Here is a 17,524-nt window from a genome sequence, read left to right on the forward strand (position 1 = left end):
AAACATGATATGAACCGCACAAAGGTGCTGTCTTTCAATATACCCGCGCTATCTAACAGACAAAGCGAGGTTCGTGTCTCGGTGCTACTTGGCCTCCGAGCTAAATGGGGCGGATTTAGGGCGACAAGAATTGATTGTGACCTCTTTGACCAAGCTTCTCAGCTCAACCCTCGGCTTTCAGGAATGTGTGGCTTTATGTATTCTGTGTACCTGTAGGTGTTGTGTTAACGCAGTTTAGCCGGAAACGGTCATTTTATGGCGAGTGGGTGTTGTTGATTTTAAGTCCATTATAGGTCATTCACCTGCATAATTGTTACGGTTTACGAAGATGTGTAAAAGATTTAATCGATCCTGAATATGTAATTACCATTGGACCAACCGAATCCGCCAATATTTTTCATTCAAGTAAACTGCCCCTGTGACGTCACAATCGTATCTAACCAAGCGATAAGGCGCAGAACTTTGTTTCAGAGTGGAATGGTTTCGATCAGGATTTGATCGTGGGTCACATTTTTAAACGGCGCTGAGGAATAATAGTCTGCGCGCGCGGTTTGGGGCAACTTGCACCAAATTTGTGTGGAAGAGAAATCACAGCAAACTCGACAAATCAAATCCACAGACGGTTAATTGTAAAAAGGCGAAAACGAATTGTTGTAATTTACAGGTCAGAGTTTAATATGATACACGGCACGTTGAAATTAACAAAAACAACAACAAAAGCGTGCAAAAGACACAGGTCAAGAGGTCCACCACCCTACAAGCCGACAACAGTCAGATGACAAGGGATGTAACAAGATGTTACAACTTGTTCGTCTCCCTGCCGGCCCACAAAGGTGTTGACGGTCGAATCGGGCTTATGCCGACAAAACAAAGGAGTGGGCGCGTGGTGGATGGTGTTCTGGTGTATGGAAGGTGTCGGTTTACCACTCGTTTGATCGGAGCCCACAAAAGCCGCCTAGTTCGAACAATGCGGAGTCGACAAATTAAGTTTTAATTCGTCTTACTTGTTTGTACGAAACCAGGATTGAATTTATCCACCGGGTGCTTTTGTCGTGTTGTAAAGAAACCCCATGTTTTCGTGTGCTTATTATTCTTGCCATGACAACATGTGCACAACTAGTTTAACATACAGACAAAGAGAACCACAAAATGTGGCCAACACGCGGGGAAAAAATAAGGATTGAAAATCTGAAGTCCACGGCACATGCGCTACTTTATTTAGCTTTTCACCACGGTGCAATCCAGCCAACAACAGAAAAAAAACAAAGTTTTTTTGTCCTACATGTTTTCACAAGTGACAAAATGACAACGCATCACTATCACATGTTAGTGGGTGATTGGAAATTGGATCTCTCCTGCTTCGAAAGGCAGGAAAGAGGTCCTCACTGAACTGTAGAAATGAATCACCAACCCCTTGTGTACAAAGCCTCCACCGGTGCGTTTGCATGACTGATAAAATGGACAGCAAGGCTGCCACAATATATTCGCTACTTTGTTGGGCATTACGACAGTAGAAGGGAAATACATAACATTGTTTTGTGCTTTATTTCTCTGTTGCTGCGTTTGGCACATTTTAGTGCTAAATAAAGTGATTTTTGCATACAAAATCCGAATAGAATTTTACATCCCCATATACTTGCATAAGGCAATAATAAAAAGGCAAAAAATGGATTCAGGGTTCATTTCTTTGGTGCAAAACGCCGTAGATTTGTAAGTACTCATCACGTTGTACAGGTGTTGGATTTACAGACATAATCCATTTACAAGTGGTGCTTGTAACTAGCTTGTACATGCATGACAAGTCAGGTTTAACACACTGTGACACTTCAATTGCAGTGGATTTGTTAATAATTACAGTATTGCTTGTACGCGTCAACGTTAAATTTATCGTGGGAACCCGAACATCTATTCTACAAAAAGAATAGCAGTTTTTTCTGCGTTGTCATGAAATCTTCTGTAGGTCAAAGGCAAAAAAATAAGGACTGTTGTTGTTTAAAACTTGCGACCTTTCCAAAGCGTAAACCGTGCACTTTTAATTAAACAACAACAAAAGGCTGAATTTTTAGGAGAAAAGACACCAGAGCGAACGGCGAAGGAACAGGTGAGTATCAGGTAATACGACACTTTAGAATTAAATGAATGGGACGACCTGATTTCGGAGGCTCTTGGAATCCGTGTTGACAATTGCTACAAAAATTAGACAGTGGGAAAGACTTGATTTTAGCGACGCTTCCAAATGATTTAACCCATGAATAACTGTATCGTGATAAAAATGGCGATTTTCGGTATGAAATAAATGTTGTAAAGCTTAAAAAAAATCGAAATTTCGAAGGTTTTCAGTCCATAAACAGCATTTTTGCAATAATGTTTAATTAAAACGATTTTCCTTTTCTTTGGCAAAACCAGTCCATTGTCTGTTACCCGAAGAAATGGTTGACAAAGTAAAATAGTAGCGGGGGGGAATTGAAATTATACCCTTCCGATTTAATCTACAGCGTCTTTACCAAAGGTGGGAATCACAAATTGCTAAAATACGCGCTGCGACAAATTGGCGACATGCCCAAGCCCACACTTTGCCACATCTTAATCGCCCAAGGCACCCCGTTCTCACACTGCAACTAGTGCTGGAAATTGGCCCCCGACTTCGTTTTGTTCCGCAATTATAGAACTATAACGGTTTACGAGCGATTGTGACGTCACAGCGCCGTCATATTGTGACGTGAGGTTATTGGAGTGGAAGCGATCCGCGAAGAGACAACGCAAAAGTATTTTATTAATCCTGGCAAAAACAAACCTTTCACGCCTGTCGAGCTTGTCACCCTGTTCCATGTGAAAGGCTGTTATAATTGCCGGGCTGGGCTGCCAAGGCCTAAAGTGGATTTCGAATAACTCGCTGCCAGCGCGCTCGCTAAGCCTTTACACCTTGAAACGCGCCCGTCGCCCAAGGCTATGCAAAAACCTCACATGCTAGAAATGACGTCCAACAAGCTCTTCAGCCTTCCAGCCTTGATGTGGTGATGTTGTAACACGGTAATCCTTTAAACGCACTTGTTCGTTCATTCCAGACATTTCACAACGGAAAATTATGCAAAGGCCTGTTTGCATTTGGTTAAGGTGGTCATCACTTCCATTCACACAATGGCTTTTACATACAAGGTCAGGAATGTGTTTTCTTGGCTGTTTAACAACAAATCAATCAAAAGGACGCAGAAGGCGACCTAAAGGACGAGTGCTTTACACACATACAACTATGTAGTGTTCAATTCTGTGTGCACTTGTTCAAGATAAAGAAAAAACTTCATGACTTTCTTCATTAAATATGGAAATTAACACGTTTTGTTCACGTCACAATGTAGTGAGTTGTAACTAAATACCCCAAACTTGGCAGAAAGTTAAATCACACTGAAATTCCATGCGAAGTGTGGTTTGGTTTAAACAAGTGAAAACAGACAGCAAAAAGACACCAGCGTCATTTTGGAACCGCATTTTTTACGCTTCAGTGCGCATGGCGTCACAAGGGATTAGTTTGTGCGCGAAGGCGGGACTTCTTCGTTCACTTCGGCTTCCATTTTACGACTAACAGGATTACCAGCAATCTACCACGGGCGCAACCATGCAATGAAAGCCGAAAAATCGGTTTAGTCACAAAACCAGCTAACAGGAACATGATGAAACGGCTGTCAAATTGTTGAGTTAACGATGCTTAAGCTAAACGTCATAACCTGACCAACATTTGATGTCCCACCGGGTTCGTATTTTTGGCGTCGAATTTGCACCGCGATGTTCACCAGTTGTCTGTAAGATCTATTGAATATTTCGTATTTGACGTGATAGGTGTTAACCGTTGGCCCTTAAATGATGACATGGCAAAATGTAGCCGATTGTCCCAAAAACGCATCAAAATCTTAAGGCAGGACACGAGCATTTTTTCCAGCAAACCGCGCGCAAAAAGTGCGAATCGATTTGAAACGCAAATCAACATCGGGAAACAGATGCATCGTCGCCCGGCGGCAGCTTTTCAAACATGCAAATGGTCATCGATTAGCAAAGAGGGGCAATTGTTCACAACGCGTATCCTTCAATAGGATTACAACCCCGCATGCGACCTCGCAATCTGTCCTGCGTTGCCGCTGCCCAGCCGACAGATTGAGAGCCCCCGGAGACAAGCGCCGCAGTTTAATTGAATTAAAGAGTCGCCGACGCTGACTCTTGTGTGTTTTGAAAAGCGCGCCGGACCTTCTGCGTGACGCAGTGGTGTGTACTGGCATACTCCGTTGGCAAAATATTGTCTACCTCGTGAAAAACTGTGCAAACGTGATCGTGTGGTTTTTCGTAACGCAGCATACAAAGGTTCAAAGGACTGTTTTTATTTCAACAGTGCAAAAATTCACACAGCGGCAAATTAAAAAATTGTGTGAATGACAAGGCGTAAAATAAGATTTTTGCTCCACCCACACCCACTGCAGTCCCACAACACGGCGTGAAATCAATTGAGACGGTTTAAAGAATAAGTTCGCAACATTGGTATTGTCCACTTTGTCATTCTTGTTGTTGTATTGCGTTTCTCCAACACCAACAATTTCAGTAAGTCGCCTAAATCTGGTTTATTTATCCGATCAAAAAAATACCATTTAATTTTTTATGGCGAAGAAACGCAATTCCCATTATTGTAAACTTTGTTATGCGGCAGTCATCAAAAAAAGACTTGTGGCAACCAAATACCGCACTGCAAAATCAGTGACAAGAACACTTGGAGAAAAGACGGGGAATTTAAGGAAACCAACGTACGGCGGAAGGCAACTACTCCGTTTGTGAGTAACAGCAGTAACACGACACCACGGATAATAGTATTAGTCCATGAGGGCCAAAGCAGGTCTCCGAAGAGCACAGGCCTCTATACGTTAAACAACCCTGTCCTGAGCGAGCCATTAGCGCGTGGTACCTTGAAAAATATACACGGCGTTAGCAAATACACGCAAGACGTTGGTAGGAATATTGATGGCCGATTTCGGGTATGGCGTGTTCTGCAAAGCCAGTATCAACATTCCGTGCCAGCTCAGGGCTGACGAGACCTTACTGGTGTTTGTCTACAAGGTTTTTGCTTCCCTGCTAGGGGAGATAAACGACTTATTGTCGTGAGAGCAGTACTTGATTTAGGAGTTTCTATTTTGCTCACGAAAATTGTTGGTCACGTGATTTGGATGTGAACACGTTAAAACGAAAATAGTTTATGGACCACGTGGCGGAATACGAAAGGCAGAGGAAAAAAGCGATACAATAATCTCTTTACGTTGTTCCCAAACGCGAAAGCTTTCCCGTCAATCACCGGTACCCAGAAAATGCATTTATGCTATTGCGGATTGACACTTTTGACACTTTGAACACTTTGCGAGACTCTGGATCAACCAATACGTCAGGCTAATACGGAATAGAGGCGGAATCCCACCCTTGGGGACATGCAGTCTTAACGATTTCCCTCCTGAAAGACCCAAATGGAAGTGCAAATCCTGCTACCGATTGTCACAGCGGACAGAAGGGACTACGAAATCTCCTTATCCCAACAATGTTTTCTTCCGGCACTGAGCGAAAACTGACGCACAAAATGTGATTTTCAAGTGATAGAAAAATAGACTGACGAATTTGTCCCAATTTCGCGTCTTCATCCGTTCCACCTGCGCGCTTTCCTGCCGCCTGAAATTCGATTTGCGGTGACGCCCTGCCGCTTGGGATTAATTTGTGTTGCACCTTGGTGGACAGTTCCAAGCGCACAAGGTAAGAACAAGCAGTCATGCATTGAAAATTGGCGCACCGAAAAAATGTGAAAACGATATTGATCGGCAGGGAATCGAATTTAACGCGCAGTCAACCGCCACACACCTGAGACAAACAAAATTCGCTGTCCCATTTAAAAGTTCAATTAGTGGAGATCAATTATACGAGGGGTCGGGGGATGATTTGTGCTTAAAATTCTTTTAACGCGTTTACGCGCAGATGACGAGGGTTCGCGCTTGCATTGTTTGACGTTTGACAAGTTTTCAAATTGTTACAATACAGCCAATTACAACACAAACAATACTGTAAGGGTGGCACAGATATACTCAAGGGTTGTGTTTTGGGTAACTATCAGTGTCCCAATATCTCAATTTCAACTTGGCACAAGAACACGGTTTGGGGGAAAAAGAAGATAAATTCGTTTCACAAAATTTCTCCACTCGCATGAAATCAGTTAACTTCGACCTTTGACATAACCGTGACCCCAAACGTCGGTAGAACGGCTAAATGTGCATCACCGCTGGCTAGGCTTCAATTAGGTTTGCCTGCGCTTAAACGTCGCATCATTATTTCCCATGGGTACCGACCCGGTCAAACCAACCCTGGCGAGGTTGACTTATTTAACTTCAAGAAAACCAGATCAGACAGAAGCATCGGTCGGTTTGTCCCCTGATGATGTTCTGACAACGTTTTAACAAGCTGTGTCGCCGTTTCCCGTATTATGCGCAATGCGCTCGCGATAAGCCAGCCATTTGGGAATGCAGAATGTAAAGAGATGCGCTTTTTAACTTACACGACGCCATAACCGCTCAAGTCGCTCAAGCACCAAAACATTATGTCACAATTATTGGTTTATATGTTAAACTTCCTCCGTTATTTTTTTTTTAATTTCCCTAAGCAGTTGTAAAATGCAGAATTCCGATTATTTTTGTGACGTCAGCATATAATTTTGTGCCGAATGTCGAAGTATTTCACAATTGACCGAACCCGTGTGTGAAACTGGACAAATACACGCACAAAAAAACAATCACTACCCACGACAACCAGCTGGGTACGACCGCGCTTCTAAAACTGTTACGTTTCTCGCGCTCGCTCGGCGGCAATCAATTCTACTAATCGTTCCGAGTCGTAAAAACGCTTCCAGCGATTAAACGGTGTTTTGCAACTGCCAGTGTAGCAAGCGCGACCAAAGTCAACAGACCCCCTGGCGCAAAAGTAAACACTTTCCTTTCCTTCAAAGCTTGAACTGGAAACGCCAACCGCGCATTTGCAACAATAAACAAACTGCCAAACGCGCCGTTACGTCACCACATCAAACGTTGACGTCACCGGCCGCGTTGTCCCTCCCACGGTTCAGATAAGGCGGAAAGAGGAGTTTAGCACCTTAGCGTTAGTTAGACCGATTCAATGGCTCTGGCGTACGAGCCCGACCACCATTCTATTCATTAGGATGGGTTTGAAAGGTTAACTCCTGTTCTGGTTGTTTCAAAATATGATAACACGCGCAATTGATATTCGTACGCTCGGCTCCAACGACCGCATTGCGCTGCTTGGCGCTAATGAACTGCTGTTTTGGTTTAGCGGTATTTCGCAACAATCTGCTGAAGTTTTACTTTTAGATATGTTACGCAAGCTTCCAAGAACATGGATATGACTTGCGGCGACAATAAAGCCTCGTTGTTTCGCAAGAAAGTCGACACAAAAAATTTAAGATCCAGCTATTTGGTAAACGTAATCCACACAAATCCGATTTCTGAAACACAGCCAAAATATTTTTTTTAAAGTTTCGATAAATGACCAAATTTACTTTTACGAGTATGAGTTCCACGGTATTAGCAATGAAAAATACACCAACATTCGGCAAACTTTCATAAAACGTAAAAATTACGTCATGGACTTGCGGGCTCTGAAACTCTGCCCAACAGCCTTGTAGCGGCGTAAGCATGTGGCGTATGACTTTTCTATCAAGTGTCCGGTGGCCATCAATTATTAAAACTGATAAAAGTGCGGAACGGATGGAGGACATCACAGCATGAGAAACACCTTCTGCTCGGCTTTTACTCTCAACATATGGTGTCTCGAATGTCAAGCCAAGCCGATTAGAACCGCTTCACCTATCTGATTGGAAAGCTCTACTGAAAAGCCCTGCTTCAATTTTATGCAAAACCTGACACGTGGAACTAAATGGGGAACTCTAAAGGTGCATTTGCCCACGTTTATCTAATGCGCTCCGTTTCCCCATCAAATGCAAAGCGATTGCGGGTTGACATCTCATAATGCAAAAGGTATGGATGAAGTCTTAAATCAAACCAGGATTTCAGTCTGTAAATTTTGCAGGGAATATTTGGTTGTTTGATAAATTGGCTTTCAGGAATGACATGATTGTCACAGCATTAATAGTCACGCAGACAAGAATTATGCACGCACTTTAACTTGCAAAACGTGGGAGTTTGCCTAAGATGCGTAAACAACGAAAACGGTTCGCCAGTCTGAACCATCGGTATCGAGTGGAAAGATACGGATGGGAATTAACTAAAAGAACACTGGGAAACGCTTTTGGGTCATGACATCACTGAAGCGGCACAAAAACAGGCAACAGGAGCCGCTAGCACGAGAAGCAATGAGGCGTTGAGTGAAATAGAAAAGATTCAGAGGGCTTAGCGATCCTCACACGGTTTGGTGCACGGTTCGGCAAATTCTCACAGCGCTGTTCGGGTGCTCGTGAATTTAAGCCGCCACGGTCTATAGGCAGGCATTTGGAAACTTAAGATAACGGGTGCCTTGTTTATGGGCGCTACACGGCGGGCGCAAAGGCCCCCTCTTGCCGCCAACGAAATCTGGCTGGCATTCAATTAAGTTTTTAGCAAGGCATGGGGGCAGCGGGCGGACAGTTTATCGCTGTTAATTTGTGAAGCCAAGCGTACACCGCGCCGAACTAAAATAGATGAGACACAAAGACACTGGATCAGCTTTGCGACCAACTGCTCCATAAAAACGATTTAACAGCGATGGCTGTACGGTTTTATCTTGCGAAACCTATGATGAGACATGTACGGAAATTGGGATGTTAACGCTGAGGCAGGTACGCCGTAGGCCTATTGCTTCTGCCATAATCCGTCTAACCCACAATTTCGTTGCCACTCCTCTTAAGAAGTGCGCTTAAACCGTACATTTTGCCACTAGTCATGTTATAGACCTGCTTCAAAACACTGATACAACATGCTTGATGAACTGTCATAAAGCAAATTGTGCTTGCGTAACAATCAATAACAACAGGTTCGAAAGTTTTTTTCAGTGCCGAAAGACTTTTGTCAATAACTTTTAAAGTCACTATGTCATGAGCACACCGAAAACCTATATGGTCAGCGGTTGTCAAAAGTGCCAATCGCAAGTCTTCAAACTGCATAAAAACACACAAGAACACGAAATTCAACGTTGTTATAAAAACAACTTACCTGCTGCATATGTTCGCTGTACTGCAATTGTGACGAGGTAGAAAAAAACAATCCAACGTTTTCTTCGCGTGTGTATCTGCATGTTAGAAACTCATCTGCACAACCTGTTAAACACTCTTCGCCCAAAACAACAGACACACTAAATCGGCTTTCCTACGTCTGACTAAGTGCTGGCGATTGAGACAAGGTTGGCACGCTTTGTTTCTCAAATCCGCGCTTTTTTCTCGTTTCACGCTCGACGGCGCAACGTTGCTCGATCATGCGTGACATAAGTGATGCGCATCGACATCTAGCGGAAATTGTTTTACAGTTTATGTTTCAGCAGTTATCGCTTCAAATTGTAAAGATATTTTCAAGAACCAGCTCGATTTCACAAACAAAATATGTGTTGGTTTTGTATCCGTTAAATTTTCCATATATAAGCAATGGAGCTTCCAATATGCTTTGGGTAAGCTGCATACACGGCCAGATCGACAATACTCTTTAATTCTATTTAAGTAAGAATTCTAATGATGTCCTATTGGCGAAATATATATATTCTGTAAACCAGTACCTTGGATGATTGTACAATAATCCAGGTCAATCCTAGTAATTATTTTTTTGCAATATTCTTCAAAGAATACATATTCTGCACCTATTGTATTTGTTCTTCAAAACATAACCTTTCAGCAAGAAGCATTAAGCGAACTTGTTGCGCAATTGACAACAACAAAATATGCTCGGTGGATTTTCCAGTTATTTGATTTTCCAGAATAGAAGATATACAAAGTAGGTTACTTCGCCAATGTGTGTTGGAATACTTTTCGTTTTATTAGATAACAAAATACAGAATGAAAATGGGGCAGCAGTGCAACCTAGTAAGTAACGTGGATAATAGGTTAACATTCAACTCTTTTCTGGTTTGTTTGCCTTGTTGTACTTTAACACGACGAACGCAAGTCGGTGCACAACATAAGATCAAAAAAAATTTAGCTCTTATTTGATTATTATGGCTCTTTTACGCATAAAAAAATTTAGTTTAAAATTTAGGTGATGTACGTTAGCTACAAAAAGTGTCATCGTTTCAACCTTTTTGAAGTATTATCAGTGGAGCTTGCTAACTGAAGGACTGCTCACGGACATATTTTTGATCGAAAAACAAAACTCTGTGCAAGCATACGACAAACCAACTGAAGAAACATGTAAAAGCGATACAGCCTTTATTTAAGTGCTCACTCATGACAAATCCACGATTTTCTATTGGGAACTCATAAAAAATGCAGGTGGATTAAGTTCACCAGACAAATTCGCGCTACATGACAAATCACAAAAGTAAAGTAAAAAAAATTTGTGAAACACTGCAATTACCGAAATGAAGTTAATTGTCATTGGTTACACACGCACAGCAAAACAAAACGTCGGCCCCACTTACATTATACAATTTTTATTCTATGGGGTGCTTATATACGACTATCGTAATGCCGCTAGTTTTTGTTAGATGCACACTGTAATTCGCGTCGATATTCCAAACAATTGCCTGAACGAACACAAAAACTTTGCATAATCGATTTGAGTCACCGCCAGGTGGAGCTGGAGAGCGGGACGCAAACAGTGGTGGCCGCTAGGGGTCGGCAAGGAGTTTTAAATGCGATTTTGAAGATTTTGAACAAGCGCAGCAGGGTTACACGAATCTTATGCGAGCAAATAGGCGACAAAGGTTGATAGCAATACACTCTTATAAATGGTTCTCTAAAACAGAACAAAGATATTTTCTAGGCGTTTTTAAATGTGTTTTTGGAACTCTTCATTCAAATGCGAGTCCTTTTTAGGTGTAAGAAGTTTTTGAAATTGTTACACCGCCAACGACACAGTTTTTGTGGGGGTCGTATAGAAGGAGAAATCTCCATTAGGTTAAAACATCTTATAGAAATCATCGAAAAATGATAGAAAACTTTTTGTCGGTCGCCACCAGTTAAGATAATATTATCAACCGAAAGTTGGGAACAATTACGAAAGCCCCAAGAACAAAATCAATAAAAAAAAAGCAATTCACAACAAAAACACGTAATAATGGTTTGCCAGACTAATATAATGGCTAAATAAATTGTTTCCGAGAACGACATTTTCAAGTGTTTCGATTCTGTAACTAATCAATTCTCCACAACGTACAAAAAAACGCGACAAAAAAAAAAAGTTTCTAAATGGTTCATAAATCCAGTACCAAGAAAAAATTCACCTACATCACCGCAACACAACCCATTCAATAATAATCGTCGGCCTCCGAACGGAATAGCAAAATGGTCTTGGCGCATTTCTTACCAATCATGGAGGCATATTGACGAACGCGCACGTGCTCCCTTTCCTTCCTGGATGTCACGACTTCAGCTGTGGGCGGACAGAGGTCGTCCTTGCGTCTCTCGATGTATTTGTGCTCCTGGTAATCCTTGTAGTTGTACGGGCGACGTCTGTAGAAACACATCACCTCATCCAAGTTCTCCCAAGTCCCATCCTCGTCTGTAGCGTCCGGGGAACCACCTAGTGGGGAACACAGGGAATGGTTTGTGCCGGTTTTTGTGAATGAGAAGTACACGTTGTCATAAATGTTCAATTGTCTTAAACAGAATACGTTAAATATGTACCTCAAAAGCTTATGATTGGTACCTCCTCTGTTTAATAACGTTGAGCTTTTGGTAATATGGTTACAAAGGTTGAATGTAAAGCAAAGTAAAAATTCACGCTAAGCGGCGAACTGTTCTTTTTTCTATGTTTTTAAGCCAACATAAAAACTGCTCAGACGCAATAATCTAAAAATATCAAACCCGTACCATTCAGTACATTTAGACGTGCATATTTCTGTTTATCCAGAGTGGGAATGCACTTCTGTATCGGCACCCATGTGTAAGTCTCCGGGCAGAGAATTTCCGAGCCACGGAACTTGGACTTGTATCTCATTTTCGGACAATTCTGGATGAAATAACCCATGCAGTAGTGAGTGATGCTTGGACAGAGGGCGTGAAAGCCTCGAGTCATCACAATCTCGCTGCAAGGAACAAAATATAATTTTGACTTCGTTTCTTTCGAAATAAAAGCAGAAACGATTGAAAACGTTTTGCACGAATGTGGCAAAAAAGCACGGACTTCTATTTTCGGTTACTTAACGCAACTCAGCCCAAATGCTGACGTCTGCACGGAGCACCTCCACGAGTAAACAGTAATTGGAAAGCGAAACAATGGGGAATTCCCAAAATATATTATCTTTAAATAGGTACAAACGTGCATCAAAAAGTAAAAACCTGAATTTATGAATTATAACCCTGATGGGAACTCCCCAAATGGCAGACTAAAGGATGGTTAAATACAATCTACATTAACTTTTGTGCCAGACAGATCAAAAATATTGAAAGTTACATTATGCTTGACAGCAACAACACCACAAAGGAAAGTAAAAATATTTTGAAGTGAAATTGTCTGAAAAGTTTCTGAGCAAATAAAGAAGGGAGTTTACCTGAGAGCAGAATACACTCCAAGTGAGAGAAACCCATAATCTGGGTCATAGTAGAGATAAACTGAAGAGACATAGTTGGGCAAAATGTCCATGACACCAACAGCAATGAGTTTATCATCCAGCCAGTACTGGTTGTGGTAAGATCCAAAGCCAGGTTTGAAGAGATTATCATCATTCTGTGATAGCAATGTTATAGTGATAATAATATTTGCTTAACTTGAGTGTTTTTTTGTGTGACTACCATACAGAAGAAGCTGCATCAGGATTTGACTGTGTTTTTATTTCTAATTTTATTTTTGCATGATACTGGTGTAAACCAAATGTTTTTTTATGTTTGCAGAATATTAAACTAATTTGAATCAGTTCAAACCATGGTACCCTGGCAAGGTTTCGATCATACACAGTAGTAAAATATGTTGTTTAAGAACTTACAATTAATGGTGACTCCACAAGAAACCTTGACCACTGAAAAAACAACACAAAACATATTTATAAGAACTCCTAATTCTAACTAAGAAGAGTATATTATGTATGTATAACATGACACCTTATTTACCCTGTTAACCTCACCTATTCCCTTAACTGTGTTTGCTTGACTTTACTTTAGGGTATATTTGCTTTCCTTTTCATTAAATTTACTGCATGAATGACAAGTACATACACCAAGTAAGGGTGAGCAACAGCTCATGCATGTTGCCACATGTTGTACATTGACCTTGTTTTGTGCTCCCACAACAACGTAATAAACCCTAACCACAGTAAAACACTTCTTGTCTTACCTGTCTGTCGTTACATTCCCCCGGATGATCTTTATGGATGGCAACCTGGTATTTCTTGTATATTTCATACGATTCCTTTCTTGTTTTGTTAAAATCATCAGACTCACGCCGACAAGGAATAAGACGGAGCTTCAACAACAAAATCATGTTTCCAATAAAATAAATGTGATTTTAAGTTCAGCCAGCAGTTAACGTAGTAAAGATTGACCACTTGTAGCAAAACAAAACCTACATCTTCACCGCATACAATATAAGATAATCCCCTACCTCCAATTTATGCTTGGCATTTTCTGGGAGATTAAGATGGGGCAGCATTTCTTCCAGGGTTTTTCCTTTATGTTTTTTGGGCTTCATCAAATCTGCGCTTTGCTCACCTAAAAAACAACACCATCAATTTTTTCAAAATTTATTGGAAAATGCAAAATTATGTCCTAACAGGAGTATGTTATGGCAAAAAATGTCCATCACATTACTCCTTTGGAGGCTTTTTGTAGAAAGAAATGTATTATGGTTGTTGCAGCCCATCATTAGAAGCAATCTTTACCTAAAACTTTCATATAATTGGTATTGTTTCTTCAACAATATGAGGTATTGAAACTTCCTATCGGAATAAATTGATATTGTTGGTAGTCATGACAATGTTCAGTAGAGGGATAAATTCTGGCAAAATTAAGGAACCAGTATTAAAAACTTCATGGTTTTTTTATCAAAGAACCTTTTGCCGAAACAAAGGTTCACTATATTGCATTGTTAGTTTCACTTGTGGTGACATATAAGAACGTTTACTAACTGGAAGACAAACAAAGATAACTAAAACATTTAATTGACGTAACAGATGTCAGATGGTAATATTATATTAGGAAAGCCAACATGAAAAAATCTGCACAGGTATCATTTGGTCCACATACAAGAACATTGTGTTACACATAACTTGCTCAGACTGTTACTTGTTTCAACCTGTCTGTTGGGTTTGTTGCAATAGTGAACCATTTATAAGTGTTTTGTCATCTCAAATACTCCTCGGCAAGAAAAATATCGAATTTTGTCTCAAAACTGAAAGAGTCTTTACATGTATGCCAGGATATGTGACAACTTTGGCATCAAACAAAACACAGAAAAAAACCCCAACCTTTTTCCTGTATCTTTTTCATTTTTCTTTCCAATCTCATTTGTTTTGCTTTTTTTGCTTTTGGCTTACTTGGATCAGCTCCATCACCTTATACAAAGATATTGTTGGTTGGGTTTTCCAAATTTTCAAAGCTTTATTTCAACCCATTTTTTTCAACAACACAACACGAATAATCGACATTTATTCACTACTTTTAGTAAAGGCTTCTTTAACCAGCAAAAAATCAAGGTTAGGTTGCAAACTATGTGATTGGAAAGTACAAGTTAATAGTTTGAATTATCCAGGACCAATATATTGGCAGACAATGCCATGCATCATGTATTACTTAGTTTACAGCAAAAAAAAATTTGCTTCTTTGAAGGATTGTTATACTCCACTAAAACATCTATTGTCTGCTTAACATTTTAATTAGTTGTGACTCATCTACGAGCCAACATTCAGGGCACAGAACTTTTCAAACAGACAGGTTGCAAGGACCCAAAGAGGATTTTTTGGTAAATTAACCAGTTGAGTCCAATACATTTGTTCTGTGCCCGGGAGACAAGTGATATTTGTATACATGTATATGAATATTAACCACAGAACCTTGGAGCTTATCACTAATTTTGCATATTTCAAATTTATAAATGCACACTTATGATAATAATCAATAATATTTGTACCCTTTCTGGGTTCCTTGCGTTTTGCTTGGACATCTTTATCAGGAGTTACACATTTTTCCTCTCTTGGAGCCACATCTGAAAACATAAATTAGTATATAATCTGGAAATATATCTTGCTACCCACACAATAAAACTTCATAAACTGGTATAACTATGAAATAACAAGACAGCAAATAAATAAACCAATTATAACCCTTGAGTGACGATACAGAAAGATTTACTAATACAACAAAAAGTTTGAACTGGTATAATTTACCTGTTTAAACAGGAAAGCCAAAGCTATTATGCTGTTAATCATCCTTAGTAGACGTTGCGAACACTGCAACCTTTTTACTTTTCAGTGCTTACATTATATCATACTGAATCAATCTAAAAAAATATACATACCTTCAGAGTTAGCCATCTCTTTTGGTGGAGTTGGTTTAATTTCTTCATCATCAGAATCATGATTAGGGGGATCGTGGCTATGTTTCGTTTCACAAACTGCTTTCCACTCATCAATGTCCTTTTGACCTTGAAATAAAAAAGACAATAGGTTGATTATTAAGTTTGTATCGTCTGAAAACATTTAACAACATTAGCCTGAAATAAGTGAGGTACCACCATGATATGAATAAACAGCTTGGTAATTAATCATGTTGTTTGATGGTCAAAATATATTTTCAGTTTTCATGGAACTTACCACCACTAATGAGAAAATTTCTCATTCTCCTAATGACCTTTTTCTGAGACTTGGATGGTCTGAAGCTTTCAGCATGACAACGGATGCCATACAGTGGGCAACATGTAACATCCATGCTTGGTTTGTAACAATACTGGCCTGTAGAAAAAATGTTTTACTGTATTAAAAACAAAATATTTTTCTCTTTTTGCATCAACCTACAATCTTTAAGCCTGCTTTTATCATGAACTTTACAGATATTCAGGAAAAAATATTACAGGATTTTTAGCGTGTGTACACTTACCACTTCTTCTCCATCCACGATTGATCAGACCTTGGTAATCTGGACACTCCAAGCTGTGTGCCCACATACCTAGAAAAATATACATAGTTAGGACACTAAATATTGTTTCGAGATAATCATATATATCTATTCAATACAATTCATTTTATTTTCGTGTGGTACCTAATTGTCTAACAAAAAAGTACTAGGACGTTGCAACAAAATTTAATTACAGATCAAGTCAGACTTTTTAACATAAAGCCATTGTCAGAACCAATTTGAATTGACTGAACACCTCTCCAATTGAATATGGATATATATTACAAAATCAACACTATTCAAACACAGCATGTTCTACTAGATCATGTTTGTTAATGATAATAAACTTATGTTTTTAAAACCTCTCAACAAAAAATATCTGTCAGTAGTCATAAACAAACTGTTACGTAACTCAAGACACACAGCATCTGATCAACATTTTCATTAATTGCAGAAAAAGTTAATCGCGTTTGCTCAAAATCACTGCGAGCTTTCACCTCTGTTAAACGAAGTTGTTTTGTTTTTGCAATATCCACATTTGTAGCCTTCGTGGTCGTTAAAATATTCAACGAGGGTTCGATCGGTCATCATGGTGACAATTTCAACAAGTCCTTTAACCAATGACAAAACTTAATCGCGTCTAAAATGCAGATAGAAACTAACCGGCGTTAAATTTGCCATCAGTGTTTGAGCAGTAGCCGCACCGTCGTCCACCTTTCGCGCCCCTATATTCAATTATGGAATATCTACGCCCATGCGACATGCTTCGCATGCACAACGGAATAGTAATTATGGCAGTTTCAACAAAATGCCATGGCAAAAAATTAGTTGAAAGAAAGGGAACCAAACAAAACTTTCACAGAAACGCCATAGAGATCTTAATGTTTTATGCTGGATGAGAGCTCCATGGACACTACTTGAAATAAAGCAGAGACCACTATTGGATGAACCCTATATTCATATTCCTTGTGCGTCGACCCTGCTGCAACCGCTCTCGTGAGGCCTTGGGATTATTTACGATTAACCCCAAACACAAAACTTATTGCAAGCAAACTAAGCAACGAATGGATATATTATTTAACGACTGGGTTAGTTTACAAATACATATATATATATGTATATATATAAAACTGTAGCTGTAAGCGCAAAAAAGTACTTTGCTAACAAAGTAATCGGCCCTTACAAGCCTTAATATCAATGAAGAAAAGAGATTAATTTTTTGTGCATTCCAGGCGAAACTTGTATTTACTAATCCTTCAG

General features: G+C 39.9%; 2 protein-coding genes across 3 annotated transcripts in view; both read right to left on the bottom strand.

Moving 5' to 3' along the window:
• Positions 1-9,408, bottom strand: part of LOC145894026 (uncharacterized) — a 35,544-nt gene extending 26,136 nt beyond the window's left edge. Inside the window, exon 1 of the mRNA XM_082982460.1 lies at positions 9,228-9,408. Coding sequence (XP_082838586.1) covers positions 9,228-9,309 — 82 coding nt within the window. The 5' untranslated portion in view covers positions 9,310-9,408. The remainder of the gene's footprint in view (positions 1-9,227) is intronic.
• A 1,001-nt stretch (positions 9,409-10,409) lies between these two features.
• On the bottom strand, positions 10,410-17,101 carry LOC145896042 (arginyl-tRNA--protein transferase 1-like). Of its 2 annotated transcripts, none has more exons than XM_082984844.1 (12): positions 16,928-17,101; positions 16,247-16,315; positions 15,964-16,101; positions 15,669-15,794; positions 15,282-15,356; positions 14,620-14,706; positions 13,758-13,864; positions 13,491-13,619; positions 13,144-13,176; positions 12,712-12,887; positions 12,032-12,246; positions 10,410-11,741 (listed from the first exon to the last, which is right to left on the bottom strand). In XM_082984844.1, exons 1-12 carry the CDS (start codon positions 17,034-17,036, stop codon positions 11,467-11,469), a joined length of 1,539 nt encoding a protein of 512 aa, XP_082840970.1. In that variant the 5' UTR covers positions 17,037-17,101; the 3' UTR covers positions 10,410-11,466. The 2 variants fall into 2 exon arrangements, with proteins under 2 accessions (XP_082840970.1, XP_082840971.1); XM_082984845.1 differs by lacking the exon at positions 16,928-17,101 and adding an exon at positions 16,762-16,918.
• Positions 17,102-17,524: the final 423 nt, after the last annotated feature.

The sequence above is a fragment of the Ascidia mentula genome, chromosome 3 (genome assembly GCF_947561715.1).
Source record: "Ascidia mentula chromosome 3, kaAscMent1.1, whole genome shotgun sequence".
NCBI lineage: Eukaryota > Metazoa > Chordata > Ascidiacea > Phlebobranchia > Ascidiidae > Ascidia > Ascidia mentula.